The 19,994-nt window shown below is 44.8% G+C and overlaps 1 protein-coding gene across 1 annotated transcript in view; it reads left to right on the top strand.

The window, feature by feature from the left end:
* Positions 1 to 19,646, top strand: part of WDR74 (WD repeat domain 74) — a 96,161-nt gene extending 76,515 nt beyond the window's left edge. Inside the window, exons 8-11 of the mRNA XM_068261363.1 lie at positions 1,750 to 1,805; positions 6,957 to 7,099; positions 9,844 to 9,900; positions 19,099 to 19,646. Of these exons, the coding sequence (XP_068117464.1) occupies positions 1,750 to 1,805; positions 6,957 to 7,099; positions 9,844 to 9,900; positions 19,099 to 19,287 (445 nt within the window). The 3' untranslated portion in view covers positions 19,288 to 19,646. The remainder of the gene's footprint in view (positions 1 to 1,749; positions 1,806 to 6,956; positions 7,100 to 9,843; positions 9,901 to 19,098) is intronic.
* Positions 19,647 to 19,994: the final 348 nt, after the last annotated feature.

Genomic DNA, 19,994 nt, shown 5'->3' with positions numbered 1-19,994 from the left:
AGTAAAGGAGGAACAAAAGAGAGGAAATTAGAAAGAATAAAAGAAGATTTTCTCCTGGGCCCTACCCCCGGCCGTGCTACGCTCGCCACTAAGTAAGAGTGTGGCTATAATCAATCCACCCCACTAAGGGGCCATGAAATAGTGGCAAATTACTCAGGACCAGATTCATTTGTTTCTATATTATTGTTGTCTATCCTATTTCTATGTGTAGGTTCACTTACCCTCTACATTTTCAGTATTATAGCTATTGCTGTCAATTGTAATGTCTATAACTTACAAAAATATATTTTGCTAACTGAAAACTACAGTACTCACCTACAAATAGCTATGTGTTGATCTGGTCAAAGAAATCTATGGTAAAAAGCTGGCACGGCATGTCCCACACAATTTGAGTCTCAAGCTGGCTACACCAAAGTTTAAGTGAACCCTGAGCCTATTATGTCCTTGGGGGTACACCTACCACATGTTGAGAACCTACAATCTAGGGCAGCGGTGGTGAACCTATGGCACGCGTGCCCGAGGCGGCACGCAGAGCCGTCTCTGTGGCCATGCGTGCTGCGTACCATCGCCACCGTAGACTATCTGTCTGGCCGCACGCCTGGAGGGGTTGGAGCAGGAAGCTCAGTTGTTGGCGGGGACAGAGCGCCCGACCGGGAGCAGTGTCGAGGGGGGGGGGAGGGACTTCTTCCTTTCTTTTCCTTTAGGCCCCCCCCCTCCTGTCTCCATGCTCCTCCATAGTGCTGCCGCTGCAGAAAAAACAGCTTCACACTCACCTTCCTTGGCTCCGGGTTCCATCAGACGCTAGAGCTCCAGGTCCACGCTGTCTCCTTTACATTGTCGCTCATGTTGCTTCCTGATGCCGTGCACAGGAGACAGTGCGAACTTGCAACTCTAACATCTGATGGAGCCCAAAGCCAGGGAAAGTGAGTGTGGAGCTGTTTATTAGGCAGCTGCAGCACTATGGAGGATCGCGGTGACAGGAGGGGGGCCCCGATGTGCGTTTTCCACCCCACAACAGCCACTAGCAGCAGCCCATGGAAGCCACCCATCCCACAGCAGCAGCCCCCCCCCCCCCCCCTTGAAGAAACCTTCCCTCCCACCCACAGCAGTAGCCCTCCTTGGAGATACCTTCCCACCCACCCTACAGCAGCATCCCCCCTTGGAGATATCTTCCCTCCCACCCACCCCACAGCAGCAGCCCCCCCTTGCAGATGCCTTCCCTCCCACCCACTCCACAGCAGCCCCCCCCCCCTTGGAGATACCTTCCCACCCACCCTACAGCAGCAGCCCCCCCATTGGAGATACCTACAGCAGCCCCCCCTTGGAGTAGCCTGACCACCCACCCCCCACAGCAGCCCCTTGAAGACACCCTCTCATCCCACAGCAGCCCCTTGAAGACACCCTCTCATCCCACAGCAGCCGCTTGGAGACACCCTCCCATCCCACAGCAGCCCATGGAGCCCCACGCCCGCACCCCGATCTGTCGCCAATCTGTCACTAATCTGTCATTAACTGTCGGGGGGGGGGCACTTTGCGATAAACGACTTTTGGGCCGCAGTTTGGGCATCCGGTCCCCAAAAGGTTTGCCATCACTGATCTAGAGTATACACAATCTGAGGTGCAGGAAGTAGCCGGTGTCTGGACTACTGACCATGGATTGTAAATGTGTGCAAAACATCTGTGCCTGGAATTAAACTTCATAGATTTGTACAAAGGCTGAACATTTAAAGAATCTGATTTATTCTGCAGGTCCGTGGTCGTTGGAAATTCTCATGGTAACATGGGTGTGTTTGACCTGAGAAAAGGTAAGAATTTTTTGTACTTCTCAAGCTTTCTTGGTGTCACCCTGGACTCCACACTCTCCTTCACCCCCCCCCCCCCCCCCCCCACATCCAAAACCTCACAAAGTCCTGCAACTTTCACCGTTGTAACATCTGCACGATCCGCCCTTTCCTGACCTCTGTCACCACCAAGCTCCTCATCCATGCCCTCATAATTTCCCGCCTTGATTACTGCAATGTCCTTCTGTCTGGTCTCCCTATGGCCCGAATTTCCCCGCTGCAGTCCGTCATGAATGTGGCAACCAGAATTATCCACTCCACTTTGGCGGCTCCCCTCTGTGAATCCTTCCACATGCTTCCTATCCAGTCCAGAATCAGATTCGAGATACTGGGCTCGATTCAATAACTCAGTTATCACGTGTAAAGGCTTTGCACGTGCAAACTCGAGTGTAAAGGCTTTGCACGTGCTAACTCGAGTGTAAAGGCTTTGCACGTGCTAACTCGAGTGTAAAGGCTTTGCATGTGCAAACTTGGGTGCTAAGTAGTTTGCACGTGCAAAGCGGCTTTTCACTGCCATGCTAACACTTAGCACCCTTTAGTGAATTGAGCCCACTGTGTCTGGCCTACAAATCTGTCAACAAAACCTGCCCAACCTACATTTCTGACCTTACTCAGAGGTACACACCTAGCTGCTCCTCCAATGAACTTCGCCTGACTGTCCCCCCGCCCCCCGCATCACCCAGTCCCATGCACACCTCCAGGACTTCTCAAGAGCTGCTTCAAAGCTATGGAACTCCCTATCTTCCCCCTCCTTCCACATCTTCAAGAAGGCCCTCAAAACTCACCTTTTCTTTCTGGCCAAGGGTACCCCCTCTCCCCTTCACTGGAGCTCTAGACCCGCAGCTTAACTCTGGTCCCCTACCTTTCGTATCCCTACCTGTCCCTCTAGATTGTAAGCCTACGGCAGTGTCCTCCTCTCTCCTACCTGTTCATGCACCTAAATATTGTCTGTAACCTTAACTGATGTCCAGCGCTGCATAATATGTTGGCGCTTTATAAATACAATAAATTAATAATAAATCTAATTTATAAACAAAAAATCACAGCTAAGCTGGTTGTACTACAATCCATATGGCACTAGGCATGTGCCTCCTTGTTTGTCGTGCCACCCTTTATGGTGGCCTGCATGTTTTGTGACCTCTATGCATTGGCTTCTTCCCCCTCTGTTGTTTTGCATACCGAGTAAACAGTGATTATGTTTACCTGTCCCTTTTCTTACTGCCTTTACAGTGTTCCTGAATCTTTTATGCTAGCCTTCACTTGCGGTCCACTGATTACTGGTCTGACAATAAAGCTGTCATGTGAAATAATGGAAACACGCTCTGCTCCACAAGCCAGGGGACACAAGTCGTCTTGAGCAGTGCACTCTGCACACCATGTTGCAGGGTATGGAGAGCATGAAAACCGCAGGGAGCTAGCTGGCCACAGCAGAATCACTAGTGTATGATTCTTATGCTCCTCTGCCAGTAATAAAACTTGCTTCGTCTGTTCTGTTCCACTGACTCTGATATAAGCTGAAGAGATAACTTTTCAGCTCATTTGTGATGAAAAATTAGGCTTATACGCGAGTATATAAGGTATACCAACAGCATAGAATGTGGCAAAGATGTTGGTTGTTTAGTCAATTTTGTCTAGATTTGGAGTAGTTACAAACAAAATGGGAAGGTTGTGAAAGGGATACATACAGGTAGAGCAAGGAAGACATCAAAGTGTCAGGCCAAAAAACTCAAAGCAATATATCTTGGAAATAGTAAATATGCAACAAATATGTGACCAACCTGTATAAAAATCGGTTGAAGGAAATGGGATTTGGGTACAGAAAAGCTAGATGTGAACCATCATTAACACCCGAATTGGAAAACACACGGTTATCATTGGCTACATATGACTGTGGATGTCCAGATAAAGTAGTATTCAGTGATGAATCTGGTATCTGCACTGACCAAGGAGATGATGCTGGAAGGTTTATTTGGTGTTATCCCAATTAAACATATCAAGACAACTGCTTGAAGAAAACAATTTCCACAGTAGATGATTTTGAAGTGCATATCCGGTCCAGAGCACGGCAGATGTCATTACCTCTCTTTTAAAGGACACCTGAAGCTAGAGGGATATGGCTGACATATTTATTTCCTATTAAACAAAAGGAACTGCCTGCAGACCCTCTTCTCATAATACTTTAAGCCATAGGCTCTGAACAAGCATGCTAAGCAGATGTTTCTGACATACGGTTTTCACTAGATTTACTGCGTAGTTGTAAACGTTTCTGAATAGAGTACCAGGGGAAATGTACTACTAATCTAAGTCCAAAGGACATCCCTATAAGGTGCTTAAGGTCAATAGTTGTAAAGTACACAACATATAATATACAGGACACGTGTAGAGGCCTCCCCACATGAGTTTCCCAATTGCCCTACAGGTGTGTTCGGGTTCTCGCTGATCCCCCCCACCTCCCCAATATGTGATTCGTAGGGAGGGGTGTAGCTATCTCACTCACATGTAGGGCTAAGCAGTGACAGAAGTAGGTCAGTGTAACCAGTGGGTGAAGAATCACTGCCCCAATTGAACACAACAAGGCCCTGTGCAAAGTCTACTGCTCACTATACTGTGGGAATAACATAAGAGGGTGCAAATATATACAGTGACACCAGTTTCCACATGTTAAACCCTGAAAAGCTTTGTCAGGAAAAAAAATAGTGTGCAGTGCAACAAAATATACAGTAGAGACATAAGACCCCACCACCCAAAAAAATCCTAGCAGCAACAGCACAAGCCCCCTGCAGCTGTCCTGTGCCTGCGCCATGATTCTACGATCCTCCTGTCACCCGCAGCGCCCTTCTGGATACGCGGCCCTGGTCCGTGCACATCCCGTGGGCGGGAGCACTCTGTGCATGAACAGTACGTGAAAAAAGCTTTTTGTTTGCTCTTTGCTAATGTGTGCAATAAAATAATTACATTAGTCCTTATGTGCCTGAAACTTCTGCTGTTGGGAAGACCTATGAGGTAGGAGTAAGTGGGCTGATAAAACCCTCTGCTAAACATTTAAATGCAAAAAGAAGAGGTAAAAAATGTTTTTATTATTATTGAGCCCACATTGTTTCCAATGTATTAACCACTTCCCAACCACAGTTTTTTCCCCCTTAAAAACCTGAGTGATTTTCACATCACACTTCTCCCATTCATTCGCCAATAACTTTATTGTTGCTTATCACATCGAAATGACCTATATATTGTTTTATTCACCACAAATTAGGCTTTTTTTGGGTGGTACTCTTTGCTAAGAATTATTTTAATTTATATGTATTTTGAAGGGAATCTTAATAAGAAAATGAAAAAATCTTTATTTTTCAGTTTTCAGCTATTATAGTTTTAAAATAAAATGTGATACAATAGATAAAACCCACACATTTTTATTTACCCATTTGTCCCAATTATTACAACGTTTAAATTGTGTCCATAGTACAATGTATGGTGATTAATATTTTATTTTGAAATGAAGGTGTATTTTTCCGTTTAGTGGTTTTTATACTATATCAATAATTACCCTTTATTTACAAAAAAACAGTAAAATACCCTCATGACATACATATTAAAAAGTCCCTACGGTAACTATTTATGTATTTATTTTTTTAATGTTTGGGGTTTTTTTGTTTGTTTATACAAGTGTTTTATACTAATAACTATATGGCAGGGGTGAAAGGGGTTAAAAAAAAGAAATGTGTTTTTCTTTACAATAGTGTCTGTGGGTGCATTTTTATTTTTTGGTTGGCTGCACTTAATTTCTGAGTACTGTAAACCATACACAAGCATTAAATGGAGGAAAAAGATGAAGGTCGGCACTGCAATCTTTAGTATTAGTGTCTATCAAACGCAACAAGCAATAAACAATTGTAGTGGGCATCGGTGGTTCAAACAAGTTAAAATACACATACCAGTCCTGGTGAGCAGGCACTGGGTGGGTGCAGGGCACTAGTAGCCTGACGGCCATTTCGCACCGAACGCACTTCTACAGAGGCTAGCGCCTAGCGTGCTCAGCGCATAACGGCCGTCAGGCTACTAGTGCCCCGCACCCACCCACTGCCTTCTCACCAGGACTGGTATGTCTATTTCAAATTGTTTGAACCACCGATGCTCACAACAATTGCTTGTTGCTTTTGATATCCACTAATAAATGCTGAAGATTACAGTGCCGACTTTCAGCTCTTTCCTCCATTTAATGCTGTTATCAACTCATAGGTCAGAGCACGCAGTATCTCTATAAGTGAGCTTACTGCTCCTGTAACAAAGCAGTAGCAATTCTCCAGTGATTTTCATGCACTGCAGGGTCAGCAGCTTTTTCTCAATATCTGTTAAACCATACATGAGGAAGTACTGTTTACTTTCACTTTGGTGAATGAAAGCCTGTGTCTCGTTGACGCTGGCTCTCATTCATCACATGCACTGTGAGTGAGTTTGGGAACAAGCTATTTCTATCCACTGATCATGGAACGGCGGGAATGCAACGGAAACAAATGGCAGCATTGCAGCATTTGGGAACGGCGAGGTAAACAAACAAGTACAGATATTTACGCCCCTGGCACGCAAGTGAAGTTTCCAGGGGTGTAAATATGCATACCAGCAGTTGGGAAATGGTTACATGTGCTATTGAGATGCCCTGGGTGCTAAAGATGGTGCTTGGATCACTTTAACTAGGCAGTAGTGGCAGTTTGTACTTGGACACAAAGGTGCGTAGATGGTATTGGGCGTGAGCTGATTGAAATTGGTATTGTACCTAAGAGTAGTGTCAATTTACTGAGCAAGAGTGGAAGTTTGTTGGTGAAGGGTGGGGGTGGAGTCAGGTTGCTATTATTTTGTTGTAAGGAGGGAGTGGCAACCTGAGGGATGTGTAGGTAAGGTTCTGGGAATACCAGTGAGTAGTAGGTTTGTACAAAGAATTCAGGCTGTTATCCAGATGTTGTTTTATTGTTTGTTCAGCATTTCAGGGGTGCTCCTATACAGTGATTAAGCCCTAGGAACATCAGAAAGCTTTATCTTTATTATACAGTGTATTTATTTTTTTAATGTGTTTCTGTTTAGTCCATTCTATTATTTAAATTGTATTATTATTCCTTTCAGGTCAGTTGTTGTGTTCCTTGAAGGGAAGTGCAGGTTCTGTGCGCTCCATTCAGTGTCACAAGTCTATGCCGGTAGTTGCTTCTTGTGGCCTGGACAGATTTATGCGGCTTCATAGCCTGACTGACAAAAAACTTCTACACAAGGTAGACTATCAAGCAATTTTTTTTACCACTGTGAATGCAAATAAAGTTATTTTTATATATATTCGTGCGGGTGTATTTGCCGTGATCACGTCTCATGCCCCACCCCCTATACCTGGGAGGAACAACAACAGCGAATCAGATTTCACCCATTCACATCAATGGTAAAATTTAGAAGGCTGCCATTCTCACAGTAATAAATCCAGAATCCCCAAACTATTTCAGGGAAAGTTGTTGGAGTATAAAAAAAAAAATCACATTTCAACAATTCATTTTAAATGTGAAAATGTAAACTGCAGCCATTCTTAGACTGGTAATCGCAGAGTTCTCAAACTTGGCACAGTTGATCACTGGGTGATTGGAATTAATATCTAGGAATTTGGTGGAGCCTACAGCAGCTAATCAAAATGCACCTATTGATTTTCAAGGGGAATGAGTTAAGTGCTGCCATTTCTACACTGTTAATGGCAGAGACTTCAAACCTGCTACAGTCTGTCATTGCATGACAGGCATTCGAATTCAGAAAAGGGTCAGAGCCACAAACAGCCAGTCACATTTGTTTGGTTGATAAACTGCTTCCATTCTCACACTATTGATGCCAAGGACCCAAGCGCTCACAAACTTGGTCATTAAGTGACTGTGTCATGGTTACAAAAAGGGCAGAGCCAACAACCACCAAAATTATAAATGGGAAAATTGAAGCTGCAGTCATTCTTATACTGTTTAATGGCAGGCTTCTAAAACTTGCCACAGTTGGTCACTGGGTGACTGCCATTAATATTCAGGAAAGTGGGTGGAGCCTTCAACAGCCAATCAAAACTCACCTATTGATTTTCAAGGGGAATATTTCAATTGCTCCCATTTTATACTGATTATAGCAGAGGCCTCAAACTTGGTACTGGTGGTTATTGGGTGATTGGGGTTCAAATTCAGGGGCAGAACCACAAACAGCCAATCTAATTTGTTTGAATGATTTCAGTGGAAAATTTAAACTTCTTCCATTCTCACATTATCAATGCCAAGAACCACAAACTTTGTCATTGAGTGACTGTCTCAAGGTTATAAAAAGTGGGCGAAACCAACAACCAAATATTTACATGGGAAGATTTAAATTGCCACCATTCTTAAAACACTCTTAAAGCGGGCCTGAACTCAGAATTTTCTCTCTGCTGTAAAGGATAAACAGCATATTAACCTTCAAAGAAAAACATTTCTTTGTTACAGGTGATATAAATCTGTAGTGTCTACTTCCTGCTTTCATGGCAGCAGACACAGGGTTAACATCTTGTGTTTACAAATTAACTGTTCTTCCCAGGCAGCCAGATGACACAACTGAAAGCTCAAATTACACTCCTGATTAGTCACCGATGAGGGGGATTAGACAGCATAAATTCTCTAAATCCATACGGGGTGCATTTCTCTATTCTTTTTGTGCAACAGTTCAGGTACACTTTAATGACAGAGTTCTCAAACATCGCAGAGCTGGTGACTAGGATTAATATTCATGAAAGTGGGTGGAGACTACAACAGCCAATCAAAATTTGCCTATTAATTTTCAAGGGGAATATTTAAATTGCTGCCATTCTTACACTGTTAATAGCAGAAGCCTCAAATATGCTTCAGTTGATCTTCGGGTAACTGGGGTTCCAATTCTGAAAACAGGGTGGAGCCAAAAACGGCCAGTCCAATTTGTTTGATTGTAATGGGAAAATTTCAACTGCTTCCATTTTCACATTATTGATGTCAAGGACCCCATAGCTCACAGACCTGGTCATTGACTGACTGTGTGTCAAGGTTAGAAAAAGTGGCCGGACCAATCCACAACCAAATGCATATCCGAGCAACCCCCAGTCTTCAGCTAATTTCAGATAAAATGGGCAAGGAAAATGCTGGGGGACTGCAGCAACGTTTGTAAGCATTCAAAATAGGGGGGAAAATTGAATTTTTCACGATGAACAGCATACAGGAGGCAGCAGAAACATTAGGCCAAGGAAGCGGGACCTGAGAATGCGAAATGGTGGTGCTACATTGTATCTCGCCGTACTAGCAGTAGTTTGTTTGCCATTAAAACAGTAGGAGACTGCATTGGTTGCTGGCATCATGAACTGGTTGACATCTGGAATGAATGCCACCCATAAAGGTGTCTAGGAGTAGTGCGGTGACATTAGCCCTGAGATGGAGCGTGGGTCAGTGAGAGCAACAGCATTGTGTGGCCTCTGGTCAGCTTTCATCCAGAAGACTACATTGCTAGCTGGCAACAAGTGCTGGGTGGAATGCATCAGCAATGCCACCCAGAAATGTAAATACAAGTTGTGTTAATGAAGTACTGAAAGGCAGCACGAAGATGAGATGAGGGGCCCTGCAATAAAACATGGACCGCATTGCTATGTGGCAATGTGAGCTGGGTGGAGTGCATCAACAATGCCGTCCAGAAGTGTACATACAAATAGCAAAATTATGTCTTATAGCTAATGGATGCTAGGTGATAGACACCATGCATCCCACCTCCCTCCAAGAAGCACACATGGCCACTGCTATGGTGTAGTGACCTGCCTCCAGACTACACCAGAAAACCTTTGGTGGAGGATTCTGTTTTATGGAATGAAAATATTTAAACTTATATTATATGGTGTCTGCTTTTTGCCTGCATTAGTACTATGTCTGAAATGCTTTATTGCTGTCTTGATTACATTTTAAGAAATCTGTAATATATTCTTATTTGCATTATTTTTCTTAACCTTTTACAGGTGTATTTAAAATCAAGGTTAAATTGTCTTCTATTAACATCACATGACAAGTGGGAGGTAAGAGGGGCTAAGCTATAGAACATCTAGAATGGTTGTTATAATGTTTGCTTTCAGAAGCATTTAATTTCATTTTGTTGCTAAATATTAGTCTGGGAAGAACTGCTTAATCTAAAATATCTAAAGAGGACAGCTATTATTATTTACCCAGCATATTCAGAAAGTTGACTGTCATTGTGTGATGTTCCCTTGCACACGTACCAATGGCTAAGTTGACTTGCTTGTTGTTAAAGGGAACCTGAGGTGAGAGTGGTGTGAAGCCAGCCAGATTGATTACCTTCCAAGCAACTTTAGTTTCCTGGCAGTCCTGTTTCTGGCATCAGTAGTGATTTGAATCACACACCTGAAACAAACAGAGCACGTCATCTGCATGCTTATTCTAGGTCTACTGCTAAAAGTATTATAGACATTATCAAGAGGACAACCAGGCAACTTGCATTTTTTTAAAGGAAACAAACATCAGCTTCTATATATTTCACCTCAGGTTCCATTTAAGTACTCAAAGCCCATAGCATGTCTCAGTTCAATAATAAAGCCTTGTAAACTTGTACACATGAGGCATGTCGCTGTTTTAAGTCATGTGGCTGTTGCATCATATAACCACTGTTCCGCACTTATTAACGGCTACATTGGATGCCAGTACTCAAGACAAGCAAGTGAAGAGAAAGCAAAAAGGCTGACCACAATACAGGAATACAGGTAGTCCCCAACTTAGGAACGTCCGAATTACGAACGACTCACCGATACAAACGGCATGGATTCTGTGTTTCCATGGGAACAAGTTAAAAAAATTCAAATTGGACATGTAGTTTTTGAGAAAATTGATTTAAAAAAAAAAATTCAAGAAAAAAATGACTTTTAAACTTTATAAGCAGTTACAGAGGGCAGAGGTGACACAGAGGGAGACACCAGCAGCAAAGGTGAGCACAGAGGAGGTACAGGGGACAGAGATGGCACAATGTTCTGACTTAAGAACAGATTCAGGTTAAGATTGAACCTACAGTCCCTATCTTGTTCGTCAACCCGGGACTACCTGTACTATGACCGGCACACTCATGCCAATCTCTGCAAGAGGGTGGGGAGTGCACATTAACTGGGGCACTTTAATGAAGAGCATTATATTTGAGGGACATTAAAATAGGGGATTGTGTAATAAGAAGCACTGTAATGTACTGGATGTGTGAGCGAGATAGCACTCTCGCCTTGCAGCCCCAGTATGAAACCCAGCCAGGCAAATCATCTGCAAGGAAATTGTATGTTCTCCCCGTGTCTCTGTGGGTTTCATTCAGGCACTCCGGTTTCCTCCCACATTCCAAAAACATACAGATAAGTTAATTAGCTCCCCCCAAAAAATTGACCCTAGACTACAATGGACATATGACTATGGTAGACATTAGATTGTGAACTCCTCTGTGAAATATTTGGAGACAAGTTTATGCACTCTGTAAACTTAAGCACTGCAGAAGATATTGGTGCTATATAAATACTAAATAATAGTAAAGCACACTAAATTAACCTCTTTCTGTATGTAATATACTCAGGGCCGGTCCTGGACTTTCTGCTGCCTGAGGCAAAGATCGTAAAGGTGCCCCCCACAATATTTCTACATAACATGAGCGGCGGCCGGCGGCAGCCAGCCAGCCTTATCATCATCATCGACACATCGGCGGCGCTCGCTGCTCAGTGACTGACCGTGACAATCAGCCGCAGCCAGGGCAGCAGAGCGGGCGGCAGCCGCCGCCATCAAATCAGCAGGCTTAGGCACTAGGCAGCGTCACCAGCATGCAGCCTTGGAGGAGACCGGAGAGGCCGCAGAGCTCAGAGTCATCGGACTCGGAGGCCGGCGGCAACAGTGCAGTTTCTAGGCTAAAATGCACCCAGGGCGAGGGTGTAAAAATTGCGCCCCCCCCCCCCCGGTATAGGTAACCAGCTATAGGTCCCCCCCGAGTATAGGTAGCCAGGCATGGGTGAGCCAGTAAAGTTGCCCCCAGTATAGGTTAGCCAGGTAGTTGCCTCCAGTATAGGTAGCCAGTATAGTTGCCCCCAGTATGTTAGATAGGCAGGCACCCCCCCCCCCCCCCGGTATAAGTTAGATATGTAGGTGCCCCCAATACAGGTTAGCTAGGTAGGTGCCTCCAATATAGGTAGCCAGTATAGTTGCCCCCAGCATAGGTTAGTTAGGTAGGTACCCCCAGTATAGGTTAGTTAGGTAGGTGCCCCCAGTATAGGTAGCCAGTATAGTTGCCACCTGTATAGGCTAGCTAGGTAGGTAGGTGCCCCCAATACAGGTTAGATAAGTGCCCCCAGTATAGGTTAGATAGGTAGCTTCCCCCCAGTATAGGTTAGATTAGGTCGCTGCCCTTCAGTATAGGTTAGATTAGGTAGGTGCCCCCAGTACAGGTTAGATTAGGTAGGTGCCCCCAGTATAGATTAGATAGGTAGCTGCCCCCAGCATAGGTTAGACAGGTAGCTGCCCCCCAGCATAGGATAGATAGGTAGCTGCCCCCCAGTATAGGTTAGATAGGTAGCTGCCCCCCAGTACAGGTTAGATTAAGTAGGTGCCCCCCAGTATAGGATAGATAGGTAGCTGCCCCCAGTACAGGTTAGATTAGGTAGGTGCCCCCCAGTATAGGATAGATAGGTAGCTGCCCCCAGTATAGGTTAGATAGGTAGCTGCCCCCCAGTATAGGTTAGATAGGTAGCTGCCCCCCAGTACAGGTTAGATTAGGTAGGTGCCCCCCAGTATAGGATAGATAGGTAGCTGCCCCCAGTACAGGTTAGATTAGGTAGGTGCCCCCAGTATAGATTAGATAGGTAGCTGCCCCCAGCATAGGTTAGACAGGTAGCTGCCCCCCAGCATAGGTTAGATAGGTAGCTGCCCCCCAGTATAGGTTAGATAGGTAGCTGCCCCCCAGTACAGGTTAGATTAGGTAGGTGCCCCCCAGTATAGGATAGATAGGTAGCTGCCCCCAGTACAGGTTAGATTAGGTAGGTGCCCCCCAGTATAGGATAGACAGGTAGCTGCCCCCAGTATAGATTAGATAGGTAGCTGCCCCCCAGTATAGGTTAGATAGGTAGCTGCCCCCCAGTACAGGTTAGATTAGGTAGGTGCCCCCCAGTATAGGATAGATAGGTAGCTGCCCCCAGTACAGGTTAGATTAGGTAGGTGCCCCCCAGTATAGGATAGATAGGTAGCTGCCCCCAGTATAGGTTAGATAGGTAGCTGCCCCCCAGTGTAGGTTAGATAGGTAGCTGCCCCCCAGTGTAGGTTAGATAGGTAGCTGCCCCCCAGTATAGGATAGATAGGTAGCTGCCCCCCAGTATAGGTTAGATAGGTAGCTGTCCCCCAGTATAGGTTAGATAGGTAGCTGCCCCCCAGTATAGGTTAGATTAGGTAGGTGCCCCCCAGTATAGGATAGATAGGTAGCTGCCCCCCAGTATAGGTTAGATAGGTAGCTGCCCCCCAGTATAGGTTAGATAGGTAGCTGCCCCCCAGTATAGGTTAGATAGGTAGCTGCCCCCCAGTATAGGTTAGATAGGTAGCTGCCCCCCAGTATAGGTTAGATAGGTAGCTGCCCCCCAGTATAGGATAGATAGGTAGCTGGCCCCCAGTATAGGTTAGAATAGGTAGGTGCCCCCCAGTATAGGATAGATAGGTAGCTGCCCCTAGTACAGGTTAGATTAGGTAGGTGCCCCCCAGTATAGGATAGATAGGTAGCTGCCCCCAAAACAGGTTAGATTAGGTAGGTGCCCCCCAGTATAGGATAGATAGGTAGCTGCCCCCAAAACAGGTTAGATTAGGTAGGTGCCCCCCAGTATAGGATAGATAGGTAGCTTGCCCAGGTAGGTGCCCCCTCATAATGGCGGAGGGGGGAGCCGGAGCCGCGGGGAGGGCAGCCCGACCTCTCCTTCCCTCTCCCCGGGCCGCCCTCCATGCTCCCCCCTCGGACTTTAGGCAGCAGAGTTAGCGCGCAGGGAAGCGCTGCTGTACACAGCCTGTTACTCACCTCCCTGGATCCGATCGCCGCTCCCGCCCTGCTGGTCTCCTCTCTGCCTAGCCGGCTGATACACACGCGGCTGCTTCCTGTGTAAACAGGAAGCAGCGTGTGTAATGTATCAGCGGCTACATTGCAGAGAGGAGACCAGCAGGGCGGGAGCGGCGATCGGATCCAGGGAGGTGAGTAACAAGCTGTGTACAGCAGCTCTTCCCTGCGCGCTAACTCTGCTGCCTAAAGTCCAAGGGGGGGAGCATGGAGGGCGGCCCGGGGAGAGGGAGGGAGAGGTCGGGCTGCCCTCACCGCGGCTCTGGCTCCCCCCGCTCAGTCACAGCCACTTCATCTGGTGCCGCCCCTCCACTTCCTGCCGCCTGAGGAACCCGCCTCACCCCGCCTCATGGGCGGGCCGGCCCATACTCATATGCTTAAACCAACACAAAAATAAAACCACTTAAAAACAAATAATTGCACAGCCTCGCCACCTGGTCAATATTGCACATCCCCACAATGATAAACCAATTAATTAATAAATCTATCTCCACTCAGGGTTTAGTGTAAAAACCCATAAAGTGAAGGAACCCGGGTTCAGTCTAAAGTGCAGTGCATAAACATGAAAACAAACACCATAATATGTATTATAAATAGCAAAATTTCCTGTGATAACAGCCTAACTTATTACCATCATAATGGAGCAGCAAATAGATAAAGTGCACAGTGTAGAAAAATATATATATATAGAAGAAAGTGCTAGAAAAAATACTTAGACCGGGTCAAGGTAAACGGGAGCACAGGGTGGCAAGGCAGGCAGAGGTTCCCCTCAAAGTAGATCCCACTACTTCCGCGGATCTCCGTCCGCTTTCTCAAGGAGAGGAGAGCATCCGTGTTGGTTTAAGCATATGAGTATATTCTTCTGACTATTTTTCCATATATTTCATATGAACTCTACGTTGTTACTTTATCATGTGTGTATTAATAAAGATTTTTCTTGACTAGATATGATAGTAGCTGGTTGGTGCTTATTTAAAGGGCCGCTTTTTTTCTTAATTTTAAGAGGGTATATTACTGTTAATTTCAAAAATATGGGCTTGTAATTAGTGACGGATGCAAAACTTGAAAAAAATGCACCTTTATTTCCAAATAGTCTTGGCGCCATACATTGTACTAGGGAAATATATTAAATGTTGCAATAACCAGGACAAATGGGCAAATAAAATGTTTGGGTTTTAATTACGGTAGCTTGTATTAATTTAAAAACGAAAATTGAGAAATAATGATTTTTTTTTTCCATTTGTTTTCTTATTTTTCCAGTTAAAATGCATTTAGAATAAAATAATTCTTAGCAAAATGTCCCACCCAAAGAAAGCCTAATAACAAGATATAGATAATTTCGTTGTTATAAGTAGTAATAAAGTTATTAATGAATGAATGGAAGGAGTGAAGTGGTTAATGGATACTATCGTTAGGAGTTCTATAATAGAGGGCACTATAATAAGGGCAGCAAAAAAGGGGAACCATATTGGTGGCAATATAATAAGGAGAACTGTTACAGAGAGGCCTTACAAATAGTTACATATTTAGTTTGGTAGGAAAAAAAACACATCTGTTGAAGTTCAACCATAGAACAAAAAATGTACACCATTGTCCTAGACCCTCACATATCCAAGTTGAACTAAAGAAAGGCTCAAGTTTTGCTTAACCTTTTCCGGACCGCCTATATGAGATCCTAAACCGCACTTGTGGCTGTTCTAGCCTGATGCGGTGTAGGATCTACGCCGCCCGCCGTTTCCACTCCCTGACGCGATCGTGCACACCCGAGAGGGTAGATGAAGCTGTCATATAACAGCTGACATCTCCCCTCAGTGATCAGCAGCCATCGCTTATGGCTGCTGATCACTTTGTTCGCCGGCAGATCATAGTGATCACAAGTAACAGCTGCGGCGGTAGGAGAGAAAGAAGAGGATCCACTCACCTCCCTGCCATTCTCGCGCCAATCGGTGCTCCCCACCGCTTTTGCCAGCATCTCTGCTCCATCTGACATCAGCGCCGGGTCCCGGCTTGATGACGCCAGCGATGGGTCCCGGCTTGATGACGCCAGCGATGGGTCCCGCCTTGATGACGCCAGCGCCGGGTCCCGCCTTGATGACGCCAGCGCCGGGTCCCGCCTTGATGACATAATCAAGCCGCAATCCGGAACTGAGCAGTAGTAGGAGCAGAGATGCCGGCCGGAGCAGAGGGGTCCACTGCGGCTCATCGCTGGAGCCTGGAAGGTGAGTGAAGGCTGCTGCGCACAGGGGGGGCACCTGGCCACCATGGGGACACCTAGCCCAGCACACAGAACTGGGGATCCGGCTGCCTGACCCCCCAAACACGCCTCCCCCTCCTCCCATGCAATAATGGCTGGTGCTTAAGGGGGGTTAGGCGGCCGGTCCCCAAATGGATAAGTTAAATTTGTTAGACATTGCTACCAAATATTAACGCAGTGTATGTAAATTTGTGATCCACCGGAAATATAGTGTAATGCAAAGTTAAAGGAATCATCAGCCAAAATCACAAAAATCCGCTTTACTTACCCGGGGCTTTCTCCAGCCCCTTGCAGCCGACTGTCCTACGCTGACTGCTCTGCTCTCCGCCGCCGTCCCGGGCTCCCCGCACAGTGCAGAAGCCGACCTCGAGGTCATCCTTACTGCGCCTGTGTGAAGCGCCGCTGTCAATAAAGCCCACGTTGTTCGCAGTAGTTCTGCGCCTGAACAGTAAGTCGTGGACAACGTCGGCTTGATTGACGGCGGCGCTTCACGCAGGCGCAGTAAGGACAACCTCGAGCTCGGCTTCTGCACTATGCGGGGAGCCTGGGACGGCGGAGGAGAGCGGAGCGGTCAGCATGGGACAGTCGGCTGCCAGGGGCTGGAGAAAGCTCCAGGTAAGTAAAGCAGATTTTTGAGCTTTTGGCTGATGATTCCTTTAAGAGAGCAAGCAGCAGCTCAATCTTACTTTGAGAATGCAATTCACTAAAGTTTAACTATAAGATACAGTGTCAGCACTAAAATTGATAACACAGACAGCTGTACCAGAATAAAGTTAAATTGATTTAATATAGGGTTCTCAAAGAGCATACAAAGGAAACATAATCATAACATACAAAAGACTGATTACATTAATCGGTGGAAGTTACTTAGCTTCGATTTATATCTTCAAGTCCAGGTAGATGAAATGTCCAGAAATGTTGACCGACAGTCTCTGCAGACCAAGAGTTCCTCGCAATTATCCGGGTGTTGTCGTCCTCCGCTCTCAGCACCTTTGTCTTAAATGCACTCCGGTAAACAAGCTTGAGCAATCTGGACCACTGAAACGACAATCCCAGTCGGACTCAACCCAGCATGGATGTATATCCAATCTTTATTGCATATGTATCGGTAGCAGTATCAATAGCAGCAGTACAATAGCATTACCACAGCATGCATGACGTTTCGGGCGAAGGCCCTTTCTCAAATGCAGGAGTGATGGACCTCTAACCCTGACGGGACTCCCCAAGATAAGCACATTTTTCCTGAGGCGGGCAGATTTACTACAGATTGCGATTCAATCTGGACCACTGGACAACAAGCTTTGCTAACTAGCTGTTTGGACACTAAAACTTGCTAAATTTGGCAAAATACATGTTTGCCTGCTGACATACACACTTAGGATAACTAAATTGTTGCAACATACTTGTTTATATGATGAAACAGACCCTACCACTATCAAATATACCAATTAATTTGCTGAATCACAATTACATTTATACATTTACCTACTTATAGTTAGTAAAATACGCCAAGTTTAGAGATTTTAAGTGTATATAAACTTCTGGCTTTGACTGTATAATTTACATTAGTTGAACTGCTTTGAGAAGTTGCCTTTTAAAGGCAACTGAGCACCAGGAACAATGTTTTTTTTTTCTTTAAATAAATTTCCCCATAAGGGAGTTTCATAATGGTGCGTGCCATTGAGGGCAATGGTTGCTGCTTTTCTGGCTTCAGGTCCATATTGGATCCACCATGTTGTTTAGGGAGAGACTGCAGCTAATGAATTGGTACATAGTTACTTGGGTTGAATTAGATTTTGTCAAGATGGGCTCAAGTATCTAGGGATTCCGCTAATGCCCAGTTATGACAACCTATAAAAGGCCAACTATACGCCCTTGTTACATAGTTATTTGGGCAGAAAAAAGACATACGTCCATCGAGTTCAACCAGAGAACAAAGTACAACACCAGCCTGCTCCCTGTTGATCCAGAGGAAGGTGAAAAACCCTTACAAGGCATGGTCCAATTAGCCCCAAAAGGGAAAAAATTCCTTCCCGACTCCAGATGGCAGTCAGATAAAATCCCTGGATCAACATCATTGGGCATTCCTAGTAATTGTAGCCATGGATGTCTTTCAATGCAAGGAAAGCATCTAAGCCTCCTTTAAATGCAGGTATAGAGTTTGCCATAACTACTTCCTGTGGCAATGCATTCCACATCTTAATCACTCTTACTGTAAAGAACCCTTTCCTAAATAAATGGCTAAAACGTTTTTCCTCCATGCGCAGATCATGTCCTCTAGTCCTTTGAGAAGGCCTAGGGACAAAAAGCTCATCCGCTAAGCTTTTATATTGCCCTCTGATGTATTTATACATGTTAATTAGATCCCCTCTAAGGCATCTTTTCTCTAGACTAAATAAACCCAGCTTATCTAACCTTTCTTGGTAAGTGAGACCTTCCATCCTACGTATCAATTTTGTTGCTCGTCTCTGAACTGCTCCAAAACTGCAATATCTTTCCTGTAATGTGGTGCCCAGAACTGAATTCCATATTCCAGATGTGGCCTTACTGTGTCAACTTCCCAGCATTATTGCGTTTCGCAGTTCATGCCAGGAGATCTAGTTTGTGGATGTGAGAACATCTCTGTACTCGCATACATGGACTACATTTCTTGACATGCATTGCGGCACTGACGGGAAGTTGAAAATTTGGCAACTGCGGTCTCTCCCTGGAGGATTGGCAGATCCCATACGGACAGGGGGCCAGAGGAGCAGCACCCCATTTGCAAGTAATGATGATCAGCTCAAAAATTCCCCTCCCCCCATGTTCATTCTTAAGAAAAAAAAAAAGCTCTGATTCATGCTCTGTTTCTATCACCTGGGTTTACTGCTTTTAGGCAATGTAATTTCATTCAATCATCAGGAAGAAGAGGTGACTCTAGTCCCCACACAGGATGTGAAGGATGAAGATGATGAAGTCTGGGATATTATGGAGACTGTAGTGGACAAAACGACTTCCAAGCAGCAAGGAGGGAAAAAAAGAGAGAACGTTTCAGAGGACAGAGTTATAGCAAGCAGTTCTAAAATAAAGAAGAAAAAGAAGGCAGTATGAATTTTGGAAAATGTTGCTTGTAAATTCAACTTTAGACTGGTTCTCCTTTGCACTTATGCAGAGGTGAGTGCAGCAAACTGCACTGTACACACATTAAGTTCATCCCATCTTGATGTAACGTCTTACAAGATTTGTTAACAAAACCTGCAAAATTTAAATAATGGCCATATTCTGAAACCTAAAGTTTCTAATGTGTAGAAACTTTGGGTTTTTCATGTGGATTGTACATAATTACTATTGGTATTTTGTAAATGACTTCCACTTTTTGGCAAAGTCATGACTTTTAGTCATATTATTTAATAAGATAACTTGTTAGTTGTTTACAGTAAAAGGAACAATATATTGCGGAAAGGAAGGTATCAATGGTGCCGGACTCTGGTCTTCTTTGCTTATAAACAATATAGTGTGTATCTCCTTTGAGTCAGGAAGATTCAATTCCAGTAATCTGGGTGAATGTTAATTTAGGCAAACTGTATCAGGAATATCAGCAGTCCAGATGCTAATAGGAAACTATCATTAAATCCTAAAACAAGATGAAACACTGATTTTAAAGTTAATAAAAAAAATAAATTCAGCATTGAATAAAATGTATATAGTTCAGTTCTCTGCCTATAAATAATAATTGCACATTCAGGAGAATGTATGGGTTTAAACCTGCAGTCCCTTAGTGACCGATGCGAAGTAGGAAGAAGTCGATTTTTCTGCTA

This window comes from Hyperolius riggenbachi, chromosome 11, assembly GCF_040937935.1.
Source record: "Hyperolius riggenbachi isolate aHypRig1 chromosome 11, aHypRig1.pri, whole genome shotgun sequence".
Classification (NCBI taxonomy): domain Eukaryota; kingdom Metazoa; phylum Chordata; class Amphibia; order Anura; family Hyperoliidae; genus Hyperolius; species Hyperolius riggenbachi.
This window is presented reverse-complemented; position numbering and strand designations above follow the sequence as displayed.